The sequence below is a fragment of the Perna viridis genome, chromosome 7 (assembly GCF_037379345.1).
Source record: "Perna viridis isolate PV_CMFRI_1.1 ecotype Kerala chromosome 7, ASM3737934v1, whole genome shotgun sequence".
NCBI lineage: Eukaryota > Metazoa > Mollusca > Bivalvia > Mytilida > Mytilidae > Perna > Perna viridis.
The window spans coordinates 5,585,467-5,608,744 of NC_142451.1; the positions used below are offsets into that span (position 1 = coordinate 5,585,467).

The following is a 23,278-nucleotide window of genomic DNA, read 5'->3' on the forward strand; positions in this document are numbered from 1 at the left end:
AACACAAGATGAACAGATAAAAAGATAAGTCCCTACTGACTAAATATAAAAATAGAGGTAACTGCTACCTCGTATGAGTACACTGAACATTACAAGAGAATAACATTATCAAAGAACTCGTGTGTAGAGAATATTAATAATTACAAACAAACGATCAAACATTAAAACTGATTGGAAATATGCAGCAAATAGCTATCAGAAACTGAAAATAAATATAATGAAACGATATAATCAAGAAAATAAAAATAAACGTAAATATTTGCAGTTCCATGCTTAATCGGAGGGATAAGACAGGTATTTATCTAATTAAACAAATGCAACTCATTTCGAAAGGCATTGGTATTGAGTTTTGCTCGGAAAGGAATATGAACACGTTTATTCTTACAACGAAAAACTACTGTCTGACACCTATGCTCTATTTTTAGTAATGGCGGCCATGTTTTTCGACGAATCATAACTCCCTAAATTACTTCTATACAGAATACCCCAAGGAACATTCAAACCAAGTTTCGTTTCAGTTGGTCAAGTAGTGTCAGAGGAGAAGAGTTTTGAAAAATTGTTTTTTCGATATTTTGATAGTTATTTACAATAAATTCATGACCTGATATTTTTATTATTGTTTTGGGTCTAAATTTTGTGTTGAGAACTTAAAATAGGGAATTTCATTATGATGATGACTTATCAATACATATGATATTTTAATGTGCATAATTTACTAGTTTCAACAGATGGACTCGAAACAAAATTTACTAATTGGGAGATATTGAATGTAGTTCTTGAATCTAGTTTGCGTTTAAGACTTTCTGAGATTTTCGGTATCCATTGCAGATGCTTTTGATTACAATATGGTGATTACGAAGCATGATCTGCTTAACAACGAAAAGATTTTAGTTTGAGGAATCTTTTTTTTTGAAAATTTATAAAAATAAAAAAAAAATGCCAATTTGATGAGGAATTCCATAAAAACCGAAAAATGTCAAGAACGTTATTTTAAATTTTTATACAGCTATAATGAAATATGCTGAAACCTTTAGTCAATGGATTGGGTAACATTGGCATGTAAGAAATAAATGTTGTGTCGGAAACCTAATATTTTTTATTTATAATTCCATGTTCATTGTAGAAGTTTCTGGATTCTATGTTATCTGGTGGAGTACCTTAGTCTAGAACACATATCTTATAAAAGAGATATTCGTACAATCGCTTTATGCAATTTGAGAAAGACACCGGTATTGTAAAATTAGTGCTATTGTCTGGTTAACACGTTTTGGAATGTGTTTATTTTTTTAATTAGCGATCTGTAAGTCCTTTTCTTGCAAGATATCTTTTTGTGTTACAAAAGAGACAGGTGTGCAAGAAAGAATCGTTTATTTTAGACCTAACGACTGCGAAATAGAACTTCGTTATATTTATATATATTACAAACAACGGACACTAAGAATTATATGCATAACAAAAACCGCATGTTCGACTTAATTAGAAGATCCACATAATATAAGCACGCAATTATTTTATAATTGAAAATGTTTTGTTACAAAATGGGTTTGTCAGATGTCAGACAATTTCGTTCTGGTACAAGTGTAGGCAGCAGTGTCGGAATTTTATTTTCTGATAAACATCAGCAAGTTATCCTCGAAACTCGTTCTAGACACTGGTGGCACCCCTCTAAGAATATGCATGATTCTTGAAAGTCAGAGAAAAAGTGAATGATTTTATTCGAGATTATCCGATTGTCAAATGATGTATCTGGCCAGTACACCCCTTCTCTATGACATTATGTTTGCTTTACTCTGCTTCTTATCAATTGAATTTGAAATTCCTTTGTTGATCAGATTTGCTAGGGTTTTGCTTGGTGTTGAGAGTGCTGTAATGCTTCTCCAATTGTTACAATTACCTACGTCTCCCCCTGTTGGTTGTCTGGTTATCTTTCGTTTATTCCATTTGTTTTGTGTTTTGAGATATATGAGCTATATATTTTTAAAGATGTGTTGAAGGATACTTTATCATAATGGAGGGTCTGTTTTTAAATATCCCAATGCAGAAATGGTTTCATCAATATCTGGAGAGTTTTTATTAATGTCTTATTTAGTCCCTGGTCCTTGTAAGGCTTGTTTATTTGCAGGAGGAGGTCGCTCAATACCTCTTTAAACTGTTGTGTCCATCTTAATTCTTGTTCGTTTTACTTTTCTTCTTTCTTCATCAGACCGACAGAAGCATCAATGAAGACAGTGGATGGAGATATAGTAGATCATAAAAAGGTTATAACTGATCAATAACGGATAAGAAATTACGGATTAAGTATACTCAAAATACAAAACAGTCAAAGATAGTAAGAGGTTCGCACTGATAAAAGCTATAAACGAGCGAAGAAGGACTTCGAACAGAAAACAACATCCTCAAATGAACATAGTTCTGATGTTCAGTAGCAAAATAGGTTGCCATTTGATGGAAAAGGAGATTAGTGCATCTAAATATTGCAATTTACTACCACTGCCGATACGTGTAAATGGTCAAACAAATACCGCCTAGATGGGAAGAATGTTAAGAAGAAAGGCGCTGTCATATTTTAATACCAGATCAGAGTCAATCGATTCAGATTAAGGTCTTTAATGTAATAAGTTAAATAATAAATATGGGTGGTAGGATACTCTGTTTAGATTTTCAGTAGATGGTTACCTGGAGTCACCCGACAAATTCGTTGGAATAGTGGTGGCTGGTGCATGCTGACAAAAGAGCTACCAACATTCAAAATGAAGATGCTGTTCAGTATATACGTTGGACAATTAGCAATCAAAAGGTTATAAAGGGGATAAGAAAATTAGATATCAAAAGACTGACATTTGAGGAAACAAAAACTCCATTTATCCATTTAGAAATGTTAATGTCAGAGCAGTGGGTAAAGAGAATGATAAACGGAGTTGATTATAGAAAGATGATTTAAAAAGTACAAGGGGAAATAGGCTGAGACCAATATAATAGCAAATAAAATATCAGTTTTTTTTTAAATAAGTGTTAACAAGGAAAAATGGTGGCAATTTCTTCTTTCAGAGACATGGCCTATAGCCCTGAAAGGTCTACTTTCTGTTGTAACAGAGATGGACATTTTGCAAGGAGTTTTAACAATGCTTTGTAAACTCAGTAGTTACGAATATGAGTTGATCTCCAAGTCCTTTAAACTCTATGTGGTCTTGACTTATTCAGCAAAATTTGGAAAACACTTGGAAAATTCACGCAGTAGAAAACCAACCGAACAAACTGTCTACATATGCTATTTTAACCTGAAAACAGACCAGACACACTGTTGGCTAGTAATGCTGTTTTATCCTTAGTTGGGAATCTTAATAAGCTCACATCTGGTATGGATTGTTCCCCGACAATTCCAACAGGGTGTACCCAATTGCATGTTCAGTCTGCTGACCATATATTCCATTAACCATGTTCCATCACTTTAAATGATATATTCAATATACGATGATTGTGATTTACCGTCTATGTACTGGATTTCTAAACTCCACAAGAATCTATACAAAGAACGTTTCATAGCTGGATCTGCAAAATGTACCGCCAAACCTCTTTCAAAAATTTTAACTGCTATACTCACAACTGTCAAAGAGGGTCTGCAGTCCTACCACAACACTTGTTACTCCCGTAGTGGTATCAATTCAATGTGGATTCTGAAAAAGATCTTTTGGAGACAATCAGTTTAAGACTATTATCTAAATATAATAGCATTAAAACTTATGATTTTTCAAAACTGTATACTTCCATTCCCCATACTCAGTTAAAATCCCGACTTAAAAACATTATACATCGTTGTTTTTCCAAAAAGATGGTACGCCTAGATACAAATATATAGTTCTTGGTAGAGATTCCTCATACTTTGTAAGAAATAATTCCAAATAATCTTCCAAATATACAGAAGATGTTTACAAAATGCTGGAATTTTTAATCGACAACATATTTGTCCAGTGTGGTGGACGTGTTTTTCAACAAACGGTCTGCATTCCAATGGGAACAAATTGTGCTCCTTTACTTGCGACCTATTCCTTCACTCTTATGAGACTGACTTTATAGTTGATCTGATGAGAAAGAAAGAATATCGTTTGGCTAGATCTTTCAATCTCAGTTTTTGCTATATAGATGACGTATTATCTTTAAACAATCTTAATTTCGGGGATTTGATACATCGCATCTACCCAAAAGAACTTGAGATAAAAGATACTACAGACACTGTGAAGTCAGCCTCATATCTTGACCTACACTTAGAAATCGATGGTAAAGGAAAATTATTGACCAAACTTTACGAAAAACGTGATGACTTTTCATTCAGAATTGTCAACTTTCCTTTCATCTGTGGCAACATCTCTTCGGCACCTGCGTATGGAGTGTTCATATCACAACTCATACGTTATGCCAGAGCTTGCCGAAACTACGCAGATTTTTTGTATCGCGCTAGAACTGTAACAAATCGGCTTCTGGAACAGGATTATGTTGCTACAAGACTGAAGTCATCACTACAGAAGTTTCATAGTCGTCATCATGAACTTGTGGATCGTTATGGGTCATAGTTTTCCTTTCTTCCTCGTTTGTCTACCCCGGACTTGACTTTTTATGAGCAACTCGACCGGTGTTTCTAGAAAAGCAGAGGACGCTTATCCTACCGATGCACCTGGTCCATGCTCCCAGTTTTTAGTGGAGTCCGAGTTGCTCATTTGCTTTTGTTACTTTGTATGTATGATTTTAGTTACTTTATGTTCTTTGTTGTGTATGTCTGTTTTCCATGTTTGGTCTTTGTCCCTGGATTACATTCTTTTGATTACCGCTATAACCTTGGTTCCCTTGATTACTCTTTGACGACAACGATGACGAACCACATTGTACATATCAAAATATGGAATTAAAATTTGCAAAATATGCAACATTCCAATAACCGACTTCTTTTCCACTTGTACCCTTACGAACAAAAGCTTTAAAACAAGAAGTCACGATGACTTAAGTTGTAAATCGACGAACTTAATTTACCCATTAGAATGGAACTTATGCGGTTATGCGAATGTGCGGTTATTGTTCGTACGGAAAGAGAGGAAAGCTGGATACGCAAAATAAGTACTGCATTAACTGACGGGTGCAGTGAAAACATCAAAAGTATAAGAAACCTTTCAAGCCAATATTACACTAACATAAATGTAATGAATTTATTTGACAAAAATCCAAGACGGATAAGGAGTCATGGCCATTGCCACTATACGTCACCTAAGATGCATGATGTCTCCATAGATGGTCTTCTTTTCATACACTCTTGAACTTAACTATATTCTATACCTCCCACTTTACTACACTACCTTTAAAAACAAGTCTTGACACTCCTGTTTCAGAACCTACCTTATTATTATACGGATGTCTTGAAATCATTTTGAAATTGGTTTCCACAGATGACTCTTTAAACTAGTTTGAGCAAAAGGTCAAGCTGAAGAAAAACGATCATTTCTTCAACTACCGTTTGTCAACAAAGGTATAGATGCAATTAATTTGGTTAACATCCTCCTTCAAAAAAACTAAACCAACAAAATTCCCCATATTTTAAGGACAAATCAATACCAATTATTTCATATTCATATACTTCACATTTGCATCCAAAGAATTTCAATTAGCTTAAGGTTATTGTTGAACCTCGATATTGAGTTTTGCAAGGCTAAACCACCTGACTGTTCTTTCCGGTCACATCGTTTTAGGAGTTTTACGCATCATCGAAAAGGAACTTCTCCGTAAATTCCTTTCTAAAGGTCCAAAATACCGTAAACCACGCTTCAATTGGAATTATAACTTTGAAGCTCTGACGAATACTGTGGAGGACTACGCAAGAAATTGGATAAAACGAAAACAAGATTCTCTGTCAGACTGGGTAAAGACGTACGGTCTTTAATTTTGAAACGTATGAAAATTTTAAGTAGGTCAATGTGCGTGAATGCTACATCAGTTTTCAAAGAAAAACAAAGAAAATAAAATAACTAAAATAACACATACAAAGAACCAAAAGTAAATGAGCAACTCGGACGCCACTATAACCTGGGGGCAGGGACCATGTTCACCGGTAGGATAAGCGTCCTCTGTTTTGCAAGAAACATCCATCGAGTAGCTCATAAAAAGACAAGTCCGGGCTAAACGAAAGGAAAAAGGAAAACAATTACACATTGAACAAACCAATTTTCATGGTGCAGATGGATACACCACAATGATCCACGAGTTCATGATGACGACTAATGAACATTTGTACTGATGACTTCAATCTTGTAGCAACATAACTCTGTTGCAGACCCCTAATTGTAAGAAGTCTAGCGTGGTACAAAAAGTCTGTGTGCTTGCGGCAAGCCTTGTCATAACGTATACTTTGTGATATAAAAATTCCATACGCAAGTGCTGAAGGGACAAATGGAGATGAAAGAAAAGTTGACAGTACGGAATAAAAAAATCATCACGTGTGTCGTATAGTTTGGCCAATAAATTTTCTTTACGATCAATCTCTAAGTGTAGGTCAAGATATGAGGCTGACTTTACAGTGTCTGCAGTATCCTTTATCTCAAGTTCTTTGGGGGTAGATGCGATGTATCAAATCCCAGAAATTAGGATTGTTTAAAGATAATACGTCATCTATATAGCGAAAACTGAGATTGAAGGACCTAGCTAAACGATGTTCTTTCTTTCGGATTAGATCAGCTATAAAATCAGCCTCATAAGAGTGAAAGAATAGGTCAGCAAGTAGAGGAGCTCAATTTGTTCCCATTGGAATGCAGACCGTATGTTGAAAAACGCGTCCACCACACTGGACAAATATGTTGTCGATTAAAACTCCAGCATTTTGTAAACATCTTCTGTATATTTGGAAGATGATTTGGAATTATTTCTCACAAAGTATGAGGAATCTCTACCAAGAACTATATATTTGTATCTAGGCGTACCATCGTTTTGGAAAAACAACGATGTATAATGTTTTTTAACTCGGGATTTTAACTGAGCATGGGGAATAGAAGTATACAGTGTTGAAAAAGCATAGGTTTTGATGCTACTATATTCTGATAATAGTCTTGAACTGATTGTCTCCAAAAGATCTATTGAATTTCTTTAGGATCCACATTGAATTAATACCACTACGGGAGTAACAAGTGTTATGGTAGGACTGCAGACCCTCTTTGACAGTCGTGAGTATAGAAGTTAAGAAGTTTTGAAAGAGGTTTTGTGGTACATTTTGCAGATCCAGCTATGTAACGTTGTATGTATGAATTCTTGTGGAGTTTAGGAACCCAGTACATAGACGGTAAATCACAATCATCGTCTTTGGTAGAGAGACCAATAGAGGTTAGCACCATTTCTTCTTTGGAGAGTGTGGTAGCAGTATTGGTTTTATCACTGCTATTACTTTCTACGTCTACCTCTGATAATAGATATTGTATGCAAAACGTTGTGCGAACGAAAGAATGTTTTTTGGGCTTTGTCTGCTGGTACGACAGCATATTATCATGTATAGTAGACTATGTTTTTGCTACATTGGGGTCTTTGAAAACTGATGTAGCATTGGCACTCATTGACGTACTTAAAACTTTCATTCGTTTCAGAATTAAAGACCTCACGGCCTTTAACCACTCTGACAGAGAATCAATGTCTTCTTGTTCTCGTTTTATCCATTTTCTTCGGTATTCCTCCACGGCATCCATAAGAACTTTAAAGTTATAATTCCAATTTATGGAGCGTGGTTCACGGTACTTGGGACCTTTAGAAAGGATATTATGCAGAGATTCGTTTTTGATGATGGACAAATCTCCCGTAACGACGTGACAGGAAGGACCATATTTGAATTGAGAGTTTTTGCAAGAACAGTCATGTGGTTTAGCCTTGAAGTCCTCAATTTCGAGGTTCTGCAATGGCCTTTTTTAATTGAAAATGTTGGATGCAATGGGTGAAGTATAGGAATATGAAATAATTGGTATGGATTTGTCTTTGAAATATGGGCGAATGTTGTTGGTAACGTTTTTGTGATGGAGGGTGTTTTTATTAATTAATCGTATCTATACCTTTGTTGACAAACGGTAGTGGAAGAAGGTCTTTTGTATATTTCGCGCGTAATAAAACATGGTTAGGTTCTACTATATGGATAGGTAACTGCAGCTAACTTTATGACAATTTGTTGAAATAAAGCTATATTGAGACACTTAAACAAGCAAATCCAACATTTTTTTCATGTAAAAACTATATTTTTCAAAACCTTACATTATGGAGATTCATATAAAAAATGATATATATTCTTTTCTATTCTGTTTTGAAGATTTGTAGCCATGGTGACATAATAAAAATACATATCACTTTTCATAACAAATTTTGGGTGCTTTCCCAAAATTAATTGTAAAAAATTAGAATTAAAATTAAAATATTAGGCACTTCAAAACTAGTAGAAAAAGTAAGTAAAAAAGACGAATATAAAGTGTACCTTTTTCCGTTCATTTGTTCATGATTTTAATTCTTAAAGTTCGTGCGAAATTTTGCATTTTTGAAAAAAACAGCTTGTTGTTTCAGGGAAGAGAATCCAATCTGGTCAGGACCTGAATCTTTCCGGACAGCTTAAAGCATGCATTTTACACCTCTATATTTTCCCAAGTGTTGCATCTATTTATGTACGATTTCTCTACTACCCACATTCAATATTTCCACCAAGATGCACCTTTTATTTTTAAGTTTTACAAAATTAGATCGGGTCAGTTTTGTGTACGAAACAGTGCACCTAAATCCCATTGTATAGTACAACCTTAAGCCCCAGCAATCAGAACCATTGTTCCTAAATTTCCGGTTTTTTACCTTGGTACTTTCATTTCTGATATGACTTTTCTTTTATATTATTCCGTTTGACCATTGCCTAGAATATATCAGTATGGTAATTTTGTTAGAATGAAATAATTCAATTGTTACTTGTTCACTGTTTCAGATGTAGAGGTGAGAGTAAATAAATGGATTTTTAAAAACTATTCAATTAAAATATTCATTTTCTTTCATTAGTTACAAAACCCTCTCCTGTTACTAAAATCTGCGTTCTTGAAAAACAATATTATTATGTAACGAAAACCACACTTTTAACAGCGAAACAAAATTCAAGAAACAATCAACTTTTGATGATCATATCAAAATAGATCAAAACATTCTACTGGGAGCAATGAGTAAATTTCCCGGTTACATTTCCTTTTGCTAACAAACGTGAAGATAATGAATTATAATGATGCACGCCTTTTGATATGAAACATACGTTTACTTATTTCAGGCTTTTTACCCATCCAAGATTTATTTCTATCATCCATTTTGGTAATATTATTGTTATAGATGTACCTTATAGTTATTTTATTGGCAATATTGTAGCGTAAGAATGTCATCTGATCATCCACGTAGATGAATACCTTCTCCGTCAGTAAATATTACAAGGACATTTTTCCGCCTGTTTCTTTTGACCAAAATACGCATGTATTTGTGATTGTACAGAGTTTATTTCGTACATTTTGTAAGCAATAGAAGCCCTTCTTGTTTGTTTGTAAGATGACTGCATTCATAGTGTGCAACAATACTTTACCATACGAAAATGCAAATATATATAATCTTGAGTTTAATGAGTCCTTAAAGTATGAAACAGCTGAAACATGACCAATTTCAAAAGTTTCTTTGTTAGTACCCTAACTAGTATCGAAGCTATTTGGTCCGATTGAATCTTGCTCCCAATTTGAAATGTTAGGTTGTGAATATAAAATAGGATATGTAACGAGCAACGAACAATTAAACAGAGGGCATGATATCGTGGTAGATGAAGAAACCGGTGCACCTGGTCCATGCTCCCAGTTTTTAGTGGAGTCCGAGTTGCTCATTTACTTTTGTTACTTTATATGTATGATTTTAGTTACTGTATTTTCTTTGTTGTATATGTCTGTATTACATTCTTTTGATTACCGCTATAACCTTGGTTCCCTTGATTACTTTTTTCTATATGCTAAGTATATTTGATGGTGATAGAACTCTTCGTCCAAGATGTTAATGCTCAGTTTGGAGGGCAAACGTTCCAGCAGACCACTGAAATACCAATGGTATCACACTTTTAATCGGTATCTTTCTGTATACGTAGGAAGCTTTGTTTTTAAAAGGGTTTCTATAGAAACACATAAATGATAAATCCAGTCCTTCAATTTCAGTTCCTGTAATATTTATGACGCATTATCTCTGGATAATTAGACCTTCGAGAATCATCAACAATAATCTTCCCAAAATGTGAAAAAAATAACCGAATTGTGAATATGAAATAAATATCACACGTGTTCACAGCTGTGTGATCAAAATATTAATATCGACTGAAATTAAATCCTCATTCATATGTGTACTTCTCTTCAGTTTCACACTTCTGAGCTTAAGTATGCCGTTATAGATATATTTATGCCATATGTGTGCATTAGTTTTACGCCCTAGGAGAGTGTATGATGGCTGGTAAGTATATTTTAATTCCATTCAGTGACAAAATTGTATATCTAATGGCAAATTATATGACAATAATAACTATTATATTGTTATTACATGTGTTTTATTTGACACTATTTTACATGAAATAATAAACATAATCATTTATTTTAAAGGAACGTCTAAACCAAACTTATTTTCATGGGAAATTTTCATTCGTTCACTTGTCTAATTTCTGTATTCTAATTAATAAAACTGACATTTGTTTTCATTCATAATTGATTTTTTGAATATTTTCCCGACTTGTTCTTCAACTGTTAAGGTCTTTTTTAAATACATAAATTTATTAGCAACCCCTGCAATACGTCGAAATCCCTGATCTTATGCAATAAATTAGAAAGTATCATTGATTGGCCGTTATCTGGGACACACGGACACTTAATTTCGCGCATCACTGAGTTTGAAAGGGTAAGTGAGAGCACGTGGCTGATACTTTTAAAATTGTGGATATATTATTTCAAAATATTACGTAAATTTTATAATGATGATGACATACACCAAGATTTCTAAAAATGCACAATGGTTAAAACAGCATTCCTATTAGAATAAACTATTGAAAGTAACATATACATTTAGGGAGTATTGATAACATCGGACCGGGCAAGCTACAATTAAAATTTCTTTATATATGCGTAAAATCTCTACAAATTACATGAAGAATTTCATCGCTTATTTTGTTCTTGACGATATCTGAGAAAAATAATTTCATTTATCATTCTACTCTGAATTATTAACATGGTTACAACCTTCTTTTGATACTTAGTAATATTCTTGTGTTTCCAAATTACCCACTTGACTGTTACCAGAATTGAGCGAATCGGTAGCATGCTCTTATTAACGGTTTGAGTACCCAGAACTATTAGTATGACCCTTTTCTTATCTGGCCGAACCTGATTATTCTATCTAATATGTTTATCATCCCAAATATTCCCTCCCGATTTTTTAAACTAATTTACAATTTGCAATGCATAAGTAAATGGAGCAGCCTTTCGTTTTCTTTACAAACTTGACACTCCTCCATTGAATTTTTAATTTCTGAAGCATTTCTTCAGTGTATATAATATTTTCCATTTTTGTTAGCAAAATTGTCATGTAAACTTGCCCATATTTCCCCACTCAATATTTGTTTGAAAGTGGATCTCTCATTTAAGTTCATACAGCGATGAGAGGGAAGTCATAGGTTAACTTTATCATTATTTCAGCTTGATGGTTTTCAGTCATCTGTTCCTCTCGTACGAACAGCGTTTTATTTATCTCAATAGGTAGCCTCTCTTCTGAATCTTAGTTAATGTTAATATTATGTCTTCAGTATATTAAAATATCGGCTGTAAAAGCTGCTTTCATTTGGCTGAATTGTGCTATTCCATTCTGTGAATTTTTTTGTTGATTATTTTGTGTATTCCATACATCTTTGACCCTTTTTCTTCCGCTTTAAGAAAAAATGTCAAAAAGCAAGGCTTTCCCTCTGAACTTGAATCTTGAGTTATCCATAATACTCTCTTCAAGAAGATCTAGAAGGCCCTGTTAGCATTGTGTCGTTTCTGGAGTTCCTGAGGTTGACAATACCCATCACTTCTTTTTCTTTGGGAAAGGAATATGCAGCCCTTGCGATCTTGTTAGGTTTCCCATCCCATATAAAATCCCACATGATAGTATTTATTTCTTTTTATATACGTTTTATTTCACTTTCATATCCGAAAACTGAAAGATTATATTTGATGATAAGCATTTTGCCAGAAAAAGTTAAATCTATTGATTTTCACACCTCAATACAACTCTTTATCTTATTTACTTTTTTGCAGACCCTGTCTAAATTTACACCATACCAAAGGTAAAACCTAAGAGCTATTGTTGGTTGTTTAGACCATTTTATGTGATTATATCTTGTTTTTATTCCTACATCTGCCTAAGTACATACCAATGGTTTTGTCCAAATTCATGCGCGCACCGAAAGCTTTTTAATTGATCTTAAAGATATCTTGAAAGAGTAATAAAGTGAACCAATATTCTTGTGGAAATCAAAACGAATTTAATTCAGGGACAAAGACCAAACACGGAAAACAGATACACACAACAAAGAATATAAAATAACTAAAATAATACCTAAATGTACACAGTAACAAAAGTAAATGAGGAACTCTGACTCCACTAAAAACTGGGAGTATGAACCTGGTTCACTGGTAGGGTAAGCGTCCCCGATTTTCTATTCTCTGAAGTCTTTCCGGTTTATTAATGAGTTGAGTATCGTCCGCGAACATGTTTAATTTGGCTTCAATGCCATACCCCGCCCTCGACCGAAGGTGTATTCCCTGAACATTAGGATTCCCCTTAATTACTGCCGCAAATGGTCCAGCTTGTAAGATGTATAACATCTGTCTGATAGGGCACTCTGATGTATAGAACGGGATATCCCTATTTATTTCGAAACAGGCCATTAATCTGAATGCACGTCTTCTCATTTTCGAATAGCATAGAAACCCATCACCTAAATTTTTGCCCAATTTTGTTTTGCATACATAATTCTATCCACTCCCATTCAACTCTATTGAAAGTTTTTTTGTTGATGTAGAAATATAATCTCTTAATCACCCATCTCTGCATAATCTATAATATCTTGAAGCAGTATATTACCATGAGAGATATTATACACCTTACCGAACTCCTCTTGATAAGTATCTATGATCCTAGGTAATACATGTTTAACCTTCTGCCATCCACTTCAAAATAATTAATAATTTTATAGTCTCTACTTTAAAGTGTAATTGGACGGCCAGTTTGTAATATCCTCAATTTCCCCTAGGTTTGAACATAAGTGTAATTACTCTTTTATATTGTATGTCACACAATGAATTTGTATCTAGAATCTCATTAACCACACTACAAAAATCTTCTCCTCTAAGATACCAATAAAGTTTATAAAACTCTCTTACTGTCCCATCCTCTTCTCTGGTTTATTTAAAAAAAACAATAAATTAAAATGGCGTCTATACTCTCTCTGTAATCCCCATTTGCTGTCTGTACATTGTTCAGAGTTTTTCGCATTCCCTCCTTTTTTTCTAAATTAAAACAAAATATTTAGTGGGTTTCTCCCCATTCTAATACAATATACCGAGGATATTGTAATAGCTGCATCCGATTTTTTCTTCTATTTTTGAAGTATTTATCTTATCATTGTAGTCAGGTTTATTTTCGTCCTTTTTTAATCTCTGTTCCATTGTTTAACTACTTTTTTTTTTTAGATATGTTCAATTTTTTAGAGACTTCAATAGAAAGATGTCGTCGATTTTAGGCATATATATTCGATCTAGTTCTTCATTGAACGTATAGTTAAAATCGCCAAGTAAAGCGTTTTTCCCCAACATTTACTCGGATTTCGTCAATAACAAATATCTGTAGTGTACATATATGTTAGGAGCATCTATGTTAAAAATATATAGACATGGTTCATTAACCGTTTTAACTCGACATGAAACAATCCTTCCAAGAGTGTCACACATATTTGTTCGATGTCATGGTTAAATTTATCAGAAAAAATACCCAAACCGTTAGATTTACTAGTTTCATGACACCACAAACTGTCCATGTACTTTTTACCTCATTTGAACTACGCGTTTCTTGACTGCATATATTCTCGGTTATGTTCTGTTTACACTAATTGAAAATTGCATCGTGCTGTTTATACCATACCATTCAGATTTAATGTTATAAAGGAGATCGTGATATAAGTACAATCATTACAATAAATAGGCACATGTTAACCATTCAGACAACAACAATATACCATAATTTAATAGGGGAACATTTGTCGTATTTTTTTCTATGACAAACAGTCTATGACAGGCAGGTGCTCGCGTCTGTTACGCGTACAATAGCCAATCGCAACATGCAAAGTAAAAGTAGTCCAGTAACATTCAGCTATTCCTAATACTTTGTGAAAAATAAATCCAAATAATCATCTAAATATACCGATGAAGTTTTCCTAATGCTAGAAATTTGATGGACAACATATTTGTCCGGTGTAGTGGACGCGTTTTTCAACAAACTGTCAACATTCCAGTGGAACAAATTGTACTCCGCTACTTGCTTGCTGACATATTCCTTCACTCTTAAGATGCTGACTTTATGGCTGATCTGATCCCAAAAGAAAGAACATCGTTTTATCTAGATCCTTTAATCCAAGTTTCCGTTACATAGATGACGCATTTTCTTTTAACAATCGTAGTTTCGGGGATTTGATACATCGCATTTTAGGTCAATAATAACGGAAAACTATTGACAAAAGAATACGACAAGCGTGAACACTTTCCATTCAGTATTGTCAACTTTCTTCTCATCTGTGACAACATCCCTGCGATTCTCATATGGTACTTTTGGCTTAAAAACATATGACAATCATATGTTTGTGAAAAACATATGATTATCATATGATAATCATGCGATAATTATATGTATACCGAAACATATGATTATCATATGGTGATCGATTTATATGATAATCATATGATGCAAACCATTTGATTCTCATGTGTGGCACATTTGTCTGTGTTACGGTATTTTCTCCGTGATTACTGATGACCGCTCGTAGTTTATCGGTGCCCAGTAATACGACAAATATTTTATCCAAATTACTCATTAACTTTATTGTAAAATATACAGAATTTGGCCGTAAAACGGAAGAAATACGTTTTTACATTCTCATCTATAATTCTAACATTTGCAATTTGAGACACCTAAACTGTTCGGGATTGGGGATTGACTCATTTTCATTTTTCAGCACGGATTCAGTAGTTTTATTGAGTATTTGTTTGTCTACATGGATGTCCGCTGTAGTTTTATCATTCATAGGACTGTCGGTCCGTCCTTCCCGAATACTTTGTGTCAGACTGTTAATCTATTGCATTTACGTCCTGGTGGAGTTCTATGTGCTGGCTGTTGGATGCATTTGTAGAAGGAATGGTCGTTTTGTTTTAGCAATAAAGACATTTGGTACTGTTATTGTCAGCGAATAGTCGCACATTTGGTAGTATTGGGAATAACAGGGACATGATTCATAAGTTGAACATAATATGTTCCAGTTTCTATGTTTGTTTCTTTTATTATACCCCTTTTCATAGATCATTGGACTACTTTTTAATATCCATACTTCGATATATAACCACATAATTTCATATCGCTCTTTTCACAAGGAGTGTCTTTCATTGTCATGTTTGTAAGTTACTTTTGAACATCGACCATTTTTATGTATCTGGTTTTTAAGCTGATTCCTCTCGTAAGAAGGATATGCTTTTGTTTAAAGGTCATTAACTGTGATTATACATTCTCTTTCAGTGATTTGTATAGATTAAAACGCCTTTTCGTCAACCAACTAAAATGTTTAGTTGTTTCTACAGAATGAGTTGTACCTTAGATGAACTGACATGTGTCTCTAGATTTGGGCGTTGGGTGCATTTTCGACTGCCATTGTGAATGTAAACAATATTCAACAACTCATTCACCGGGTTACAGAATCCTTAGATAAAGGTCCAATATTGCCCAAAACGCAGCGTTTACCCTAGAAAGATAGCAAAAGGTGTTTTAGATTGCTTATCGATTCACAATTACGCTTCTGGGACGAGTAAAACAAGAAATTACACATTTTTACCCGGAGCTTCACAAACCTGATTTGATCAAGGGCGTATTACTCACCCTCCAAATATGTATAAGATTCATTTTGTTTAGTTCTTTTATGTTATGAACAGACAACCACTGTACAAGTTAAGGAGTAGAAGGTCTTTTTTGAATAATACGGTTTTAAGTATTTCTTCCTGACATTGTTAGATTTTTTACAATTTAAATGAAATATTACTCATCTCCAATAACATTTTTGTCACGCATATTACAGATGCACATATTTCTATCTATTTTATAAAATCTTCCAATCTTAATATACAAATTGTGCGAGAAAACACGATATTTTCAAAACATTGTTTACAGTACGATCTAAATAATATTGTAAACAATGTGGGTCATACACAAATTTATACAATTTATATTTCGATGACTCACCATAATATGCCACCACATCACATAAATCTAGCTTTTTACTCTTTTTTGAATTCACTTATGACAAAATCAACATAAGTAGCACCTTGGCTTACCGAACCAAACACCTTGAAAACTATACAAATATAAAACATATCTTACTTGACATACCCAATTATGTTTATCATAAGGCTTTAAACAGCATCTATCAGGCCTGCACTGAATTTTGCCAATTTTTTTTTAGATAAAATACATCCAGGAGAGGCATAAATGATGCTATAAAACGCCATCTCCGTGGAGCTTCGGGGGGGAGGCTTCGCCCCCCTGGACCTGCTGGGGGCCTTAAGCGGCCCCAGACCCCCTGCCGTAATTTTGCCTACACTTCAATTTGGCCTCATCTACGCGCCTGTCTATCATACATATCATAATAACAAGTCTTCACAATGCAATTGTCTGTATTCATCGGCTTAAACCAATAGTTAATTATTTATTAATATTTCTTTATAAACATTGGAAAGCTTCCAGGCTCTCAGTAAACTATATAATTAACTGTTGATGTCCTGACTTTCAAGATTCGTTTCATAAAGTTAAAATGTACCTTTACAATATCATCTGACTTTTGATGTCCCCACACTTCATGTGCACAGTATGTAATAATGACAATAAAGTTTCATGATTAAACCAATCATCATGAATTTTGTTATTCAAACTAATCAAAGCTTTTCTATCCCGATTGGCTAATATCTTTTTAGCATGGGCTAAATAACCGTTACAATATACAAATGTAAACAATTTTATCGTACGTTTCATTAGGATTATCATTTATAAACCACTTTTCGTCAGTCTTCACTACTCCTCTATTTCTAAAAGCAACATATTTTTTTGGCAAATGTATGTTCAAACCATATTCCACAATCAATCCTATTTTGTAACTCAGTAATACTCTCACTAAACAAAAGAGAGTCGTCGGCATACATAATAAGAAACAGATCTAACATTTTAGTTCATATGGTTGACATCCTTGTCTTATCAGTTTAACTTCCATATCATTAACATATAATAAATGTGTGATAAAGTTTCCCCTTGCATGAGGCGAATACTGCAATTGAACTATACTTACACCTGCAAAATACTTGCGTTAGTTTTTTCTTGCAAATTTTTATATTTTTTATCTTGAAAATTTTGTAATTTAACCTTATTCATTTGTGTGTCAAAAAATCTTTTTAATAATTAAAAAAAAATTGTACATCACTTCAAACACTATTTGCTCATTGAAAATAATTATTTCTGTAGAAAATAACCCCCTAAAATGAATTTCAATAAAAGCTTATAAAATGATACATGAAACGTCATTTTATTTATTAACACATTGTTGATTCTTATTACCAGGACCTGGACTAGATGATTCACTAACTGTTGAATTGAGTAAGATGCTATTTGATTTGATGGCAAAAAAGAAGAACGAACGTGCATTGCTTGTCAACCCTCGTAATGTGTTCTCTCCAGAGTATTTGTCATTTATCATATATGGTCAAACCGTTTTAAGCGTGGTTTCCATTATTATATTAGTGTTTTTGCATTACTTGCTCTGGGAGCCAAATTTTTTTAAAGTGTATGGCCTAATGTCATTGTATACATCAATGGACCTGATTAATCTTACCATAGAAAGCTGTCTTAATGCTGCAATATACTTCCGCGGGAAGGAATATATAGAATTTGATTGGTGTTACCCTTATTTAACCGTTCAAATTGCAGTTCCTTTGTGTTTGTGTTTCTGTAGCCAATGGTTAAAGGTTGCACATGCGGCGCAAAGGATGGTGATTGTTTACTTCCCTATGACATATACGCGTTATTTTGACAAAAGGAACATAGTCATTCTGATGTGTTGTGTTATAATGCTAGCACTGACGATAGCTGGTGTACATATTTGGAAATTGTCTATACAAAAAGTCACTATTCCAGACAAGGAAGAACTGGAATTTGTTGACGTTTGTATATTTGGACATAAAAGGATGAAAGATAGACGTCTTCGTGGGGATACCGATGTTCTTGCAACAACTGTTATTGCTCTTATACTAAGCGAAGTATTGCCACTGTTTATTATGTCAGTTTTGTGTGTAATGATGATCAAAAAGATCCGAAAACAGAATTTGTTTAGACGCCAATTCTTGAAATCTGGAGAAGCCCTTGACAATACAGACAAGTTGCTTGTTATATTAACTTTAACCACATTATTCACTGTTGTTTCCTCAGTTCCAAGAACTGTAGATTACATGATTTCAATCGCCACCGAATTGGGCGTTACTACAGCAGATAAGCGTAGTATCATTCAGATGATTGACAGAGTTTTACGTAACTTTTCTTCATTTGTTATATTCATACTGTATGGAAAACTATCAGGAAAAGTCCTGCAGACTTTAAGACAAATATTTAATTGGGGGAAAGCTAGCAGTTTTGGTACCAATTAAATGCACTGTTTACGTTAACGCACAACTTAAGCAATTGTGTTATTTTTATTATACACTTGTTAATATAGATTATTTAGTACAATGTTATATCAAATCAAACAAGCTTTATTTTAAGTCGACAAGTTCATTACAACAATACAACATAAGTTCTTAGGAGCTTTTATAACCAATATAAAGTACGTAAGTTGCTATAAAGTGCATGTATACATGTCAAATACATTGACAAAGCAAAACAGTTATAATAAGACAGACACATACAGCACACAAACATAAATAGCAATCAAGGGCAAATCAAACAAAAGAACTTAAAACCTGCAGAAACAAAAAAGAGGCAAACAAGCATTCTGAGAATATTGCAAATCAATATATAGTCCCCTACCCGTTTTTATATCATTGACACAGACACTACCTTGAATCATTAAGTATGAATGACAAACTGAGGAAATGACCTCGATTTTGAATAGAAGAAAGGATATGGACAAAAAAGATGTTCAAATCCATTTAACAGATGCAGATTTGTAAGGTTTTATTCACGGACAATTGGACAGATTAGATTTCAGATTCCATACCAATCTTTTGTTGTATTAACATATTGTTACATGTGATAATGTTAACAGGTTTTCATAAAACAAAAATACACATTAAACTAAAATTTTGGTATAGCACGTAAAACTGAAAGTTGGTAACTTTGGAAAAAATCAGCAAAGCGGAATAAAATGTAACTCGTCAACGTCGACTCACATACCAAATATCAGTTCAATATCTGCAAGCTTTGAGAAAAAAGTGCGGAAAACTTTTTCTCCGGACTGACAGAAAAACAGACGAACGGACGAACGAGCGGAGTGCGAATTTAAAGTTCCCCTTAGCTAAAGCCGGTAGGGGACCAATAAAATAAACAAAAATATGGTATCGGGGACTCTACTCCTGGCATGGATTAATAGTCGTACAAGCAACACAAGAACATTCGTTCCCTCCCAGCTTGACATCATGGCTATGAACTGATTGAATTTTGAGCACTGCCTATTTTTGGGCATAGGAATACCAGAGGGCTGATGCAGCGTATCTGAATGATTGATTCCCATACCTAATTGTTTTTAACATGTGGTATCTGTAATATGTTGCTGTATCTGAAATTGTACGAATGATTTTGTTTACATATTAAAACAGTTTATACAGGTGGAGCCTGATCATATTATATTTTAAAAGTTTCTAATGCCATTACTCTAATACCTCCTATATGTAATTTAGGCAGCTTAGCCTTTGCTGAAATATATTCAAAAGAGGAGTTATAATCAAAATAGACGTACCTTAAAGTTCTTTCTTGTATTTTTCTATTTTCTCTGTATTAGCCATTGAACAAAAGTGCCAAGAAAGGGGGCAAAATTTGAAATCTTTACGATATAAATGTGTGAAAAATAGTTAATCTACCTAATTTACATCGGTATTTTCAATTCAATTTCTTTTCTTGCAGACAGATTTAATATGGCTGTCAAAATGTACCATAAAATCAATATATACACATAAAAGTTTAACAGTATCTTCACAATACATATTAATATCACCAATATTAAAAGTTGGTGCTCTATCTGTTGTCTTTCTTTCCACAGCAAGTTCAAAACTTTTCTGGGTTTGCTTACATACAATTAAAATGGGACCAATCTTTTAACATTTTGCTCTTTGATACTATAGTGATACTATAATATTCTTGATAGATACATTAAAAGCAACGGTCTCAATATTGATCCTTAGGGTACGCCTTTATTGATATCTGCCAAATGGCTTACAATACCACTTATCTGTTTTTGCTGTTTTCTACTAGAAAGGTGTGACAACATTGAATTACAGGTTTGGCTTGATGGTTTTCCATTTTGTTTTGCAGCCACCAGTACATCTTTCTAAAATATACTTGTTTCCTGATTTTTGTTTCAATTTGTTTACATGAATTCTCCTAATTCTGTATTGTTCCCATGCTTTGGAGTTTTCTTATTAAAAAAATTTGTATAAATCATTTTCTTTTCTTATATTGCTTTCTGCAATTCCCTGTTCATGTAAGGTGCTTGATTTTATACATAGTTTTCACTGGTACATGTTTTTCAAAAGTTATAGAGAATTCATTTTCAAAGTTCTGATAATAACCATTTATTCACTTATTTTGGTATATTGGTATATGTATATTTGCCATATCTTTGTTTAAAGCATATAGCTGCTTATTTTTTTTAAAATCTATTGTTTTTCTTGATTAGGAATACACTTATTTATTACTGTACTAATAATACCATGGCAGTCACTAATTCCAGTAGAAAAAAAATAGTGATCTCGTACATAATTGTTTGTTGTTTGTCAATATAACATCTAACAAAGATATTGCACAGTTCATCATGTGACATTGGTTCCTTAACTAGATTTGTCACGTCACCAAAGTTCTATTGAGTCCAAAGAGTGGTCAATGAACCAAAATTCTAGCGAAAATCAAAAGAATGTAATCCAGAGACAAAGACCAGACACGGGAAATATACAAACACAAGAAAGAACATAAAGTAACTATTATAATACATACAAAGTACAAAAGTAAATGAGCAACTCCACTAAAAACTAGGAGCATGGACCAGGTGCACCGTCAGGATAACGCCCTTTGCTTTTCTAGAAACAGCCGCCGAGTAGCTCATTAATATATCAAGTCCGGTGTAGAAGAAAGAAGAAAGGAAAATGTACCTTTTATTCGTTTGGACATAGTTGATCATAGTTTATGTCACCAATTATTAGATAGTTATCATACTGCTTTAAACATTTGTTTTGATAATGTTTTCACTGACGATCTGATATTCGGAGGTCTACAGATAATACACCATTTACATTTATTCAGGATTACCTAATATATTATGTTTTCAAGCGTTTTGCATTCTACGCCTGGCCGTCGTCTGGTGGTATGTTGGATCTGATGAAAGTCGCAAAACCACCGCCATGCACGTCTCTATCGGTACGTTCAATTTTGTAGCCGGATACTTTCAACAAGCTGTTTCTGCACGATGCATCTATTTATGTTTTTGCTATAATACGGGAATCAACAATTTCGTCAACAATCAATTTTTAAGTTTCTTTATTTTTTTAGACTATTTATATTCAAATGCAATATGACAAATTTACTCGAATGGCGTTGTCAAATTTTGATCAATTCCTTGAAAACTTACCGCAATTGTAAACATCCTCTGTAGAAATAAAATGAAGAAAAACCGTGTCTTTCCTGAAATAGAAATCAAATATCAGGTAGAAAATCATAGCACAACCCAGGAATTAAACAGTGAATGTTTATGCGTCTATGTGGTTATGTATTATCATGTCTTCTATTATCGGATCGTTTAGTTTTAATAAGACAGTCAACACTAAATTGTGATTCTATGCGATTTGTATTTCTGTTTTAATTTGGGTCTATTCACTTCAGAGTTATGGCTCTTTAAGTGTTGTGAATGAATAATAACATTAATCTTGTTAATTTCAAAGTTTAATGTTCACCTCCTTTTTTATTTCTATTAAGTAATTTTGAAATTAAATTTATAAATCGATTACTTATGCGTTTTTGATCTCTGATTGATATAAAGGTATACATCTCGTCACTCGTAAGACTCCTCACTTAAGAAAGGTCAAATTTCAATTGATACGATTGGAGCAAAAACAACAAAAGAAAAGAAAAATTGAAGTGCCAGTGCCAAAAGTAATGGGTTAACAAAGGGGAGAATTTATCAGATAAAATACGTTTGCAAACTGCGACGAATAAGAAAGAAAAGAAAACCAAATTCAAATACACACAGACATGTAGCACAATGATAAAAAAGGTAACAAAAATGAAAACAAAGCCATTAAACTAATAAACAAATGAAGCATCTACCATCTACCATTGTTTCTGACATAGGCTTAAGTGTGTAAAGACGTGAGTTATCGTCTGATAATAAACTCAAATGATTGAGTAAAACAACAACCTAAAAAGGTGAAATATGCAAAACAAATTAAAATAATAAAAACGAAAAGAAAACAAATAGTTAAAGCATAGTTATATGTTTTTAAAACAATATAATTGTGGAACGTTGTTGATAAACATGACGTGTTTCAAAGCTCTTTAGACCACGGTCATGTTACAAAAGTGATAAACACATGACCAACATTTCGTGCAAAAAATAGGCAGAGTCTATTCAAAAATATGAACAAACTTATCATATTATAATACATTACGGAAACTCTTTATCTTTATTTAACAACGGGAT

The 23,278-nt window shown here is 33.5% G+C and overlaps 1 protein-coding gene across 1 annotated transcript; it reads left to right on the plus strand.

Moving 5' to 3' along the window:
- Window positions 1-10,377: 10,377 nt before the first annotated feature.
- LOC148611075 (uncharacterized) lies at window positions 10,378-19,022 on the plus strand. The gene is made up of 2 exons (XM_088595212.1): window positions 10,378-10,503; window positions 17,944-19,022. The coding sequence occupies exons 1-2, from the start codon at window positions 10,494-10,496 to the stop codon at window positions 19,020-19,022; spliced, it is 1,089 nt and encodes a 362-aa protein (XP_088451338.1). The 5' UTR covers window positions 10,378-10,493.
- Window positions 19,023-23,278: the final 4,256 nt, after the last annotated feature.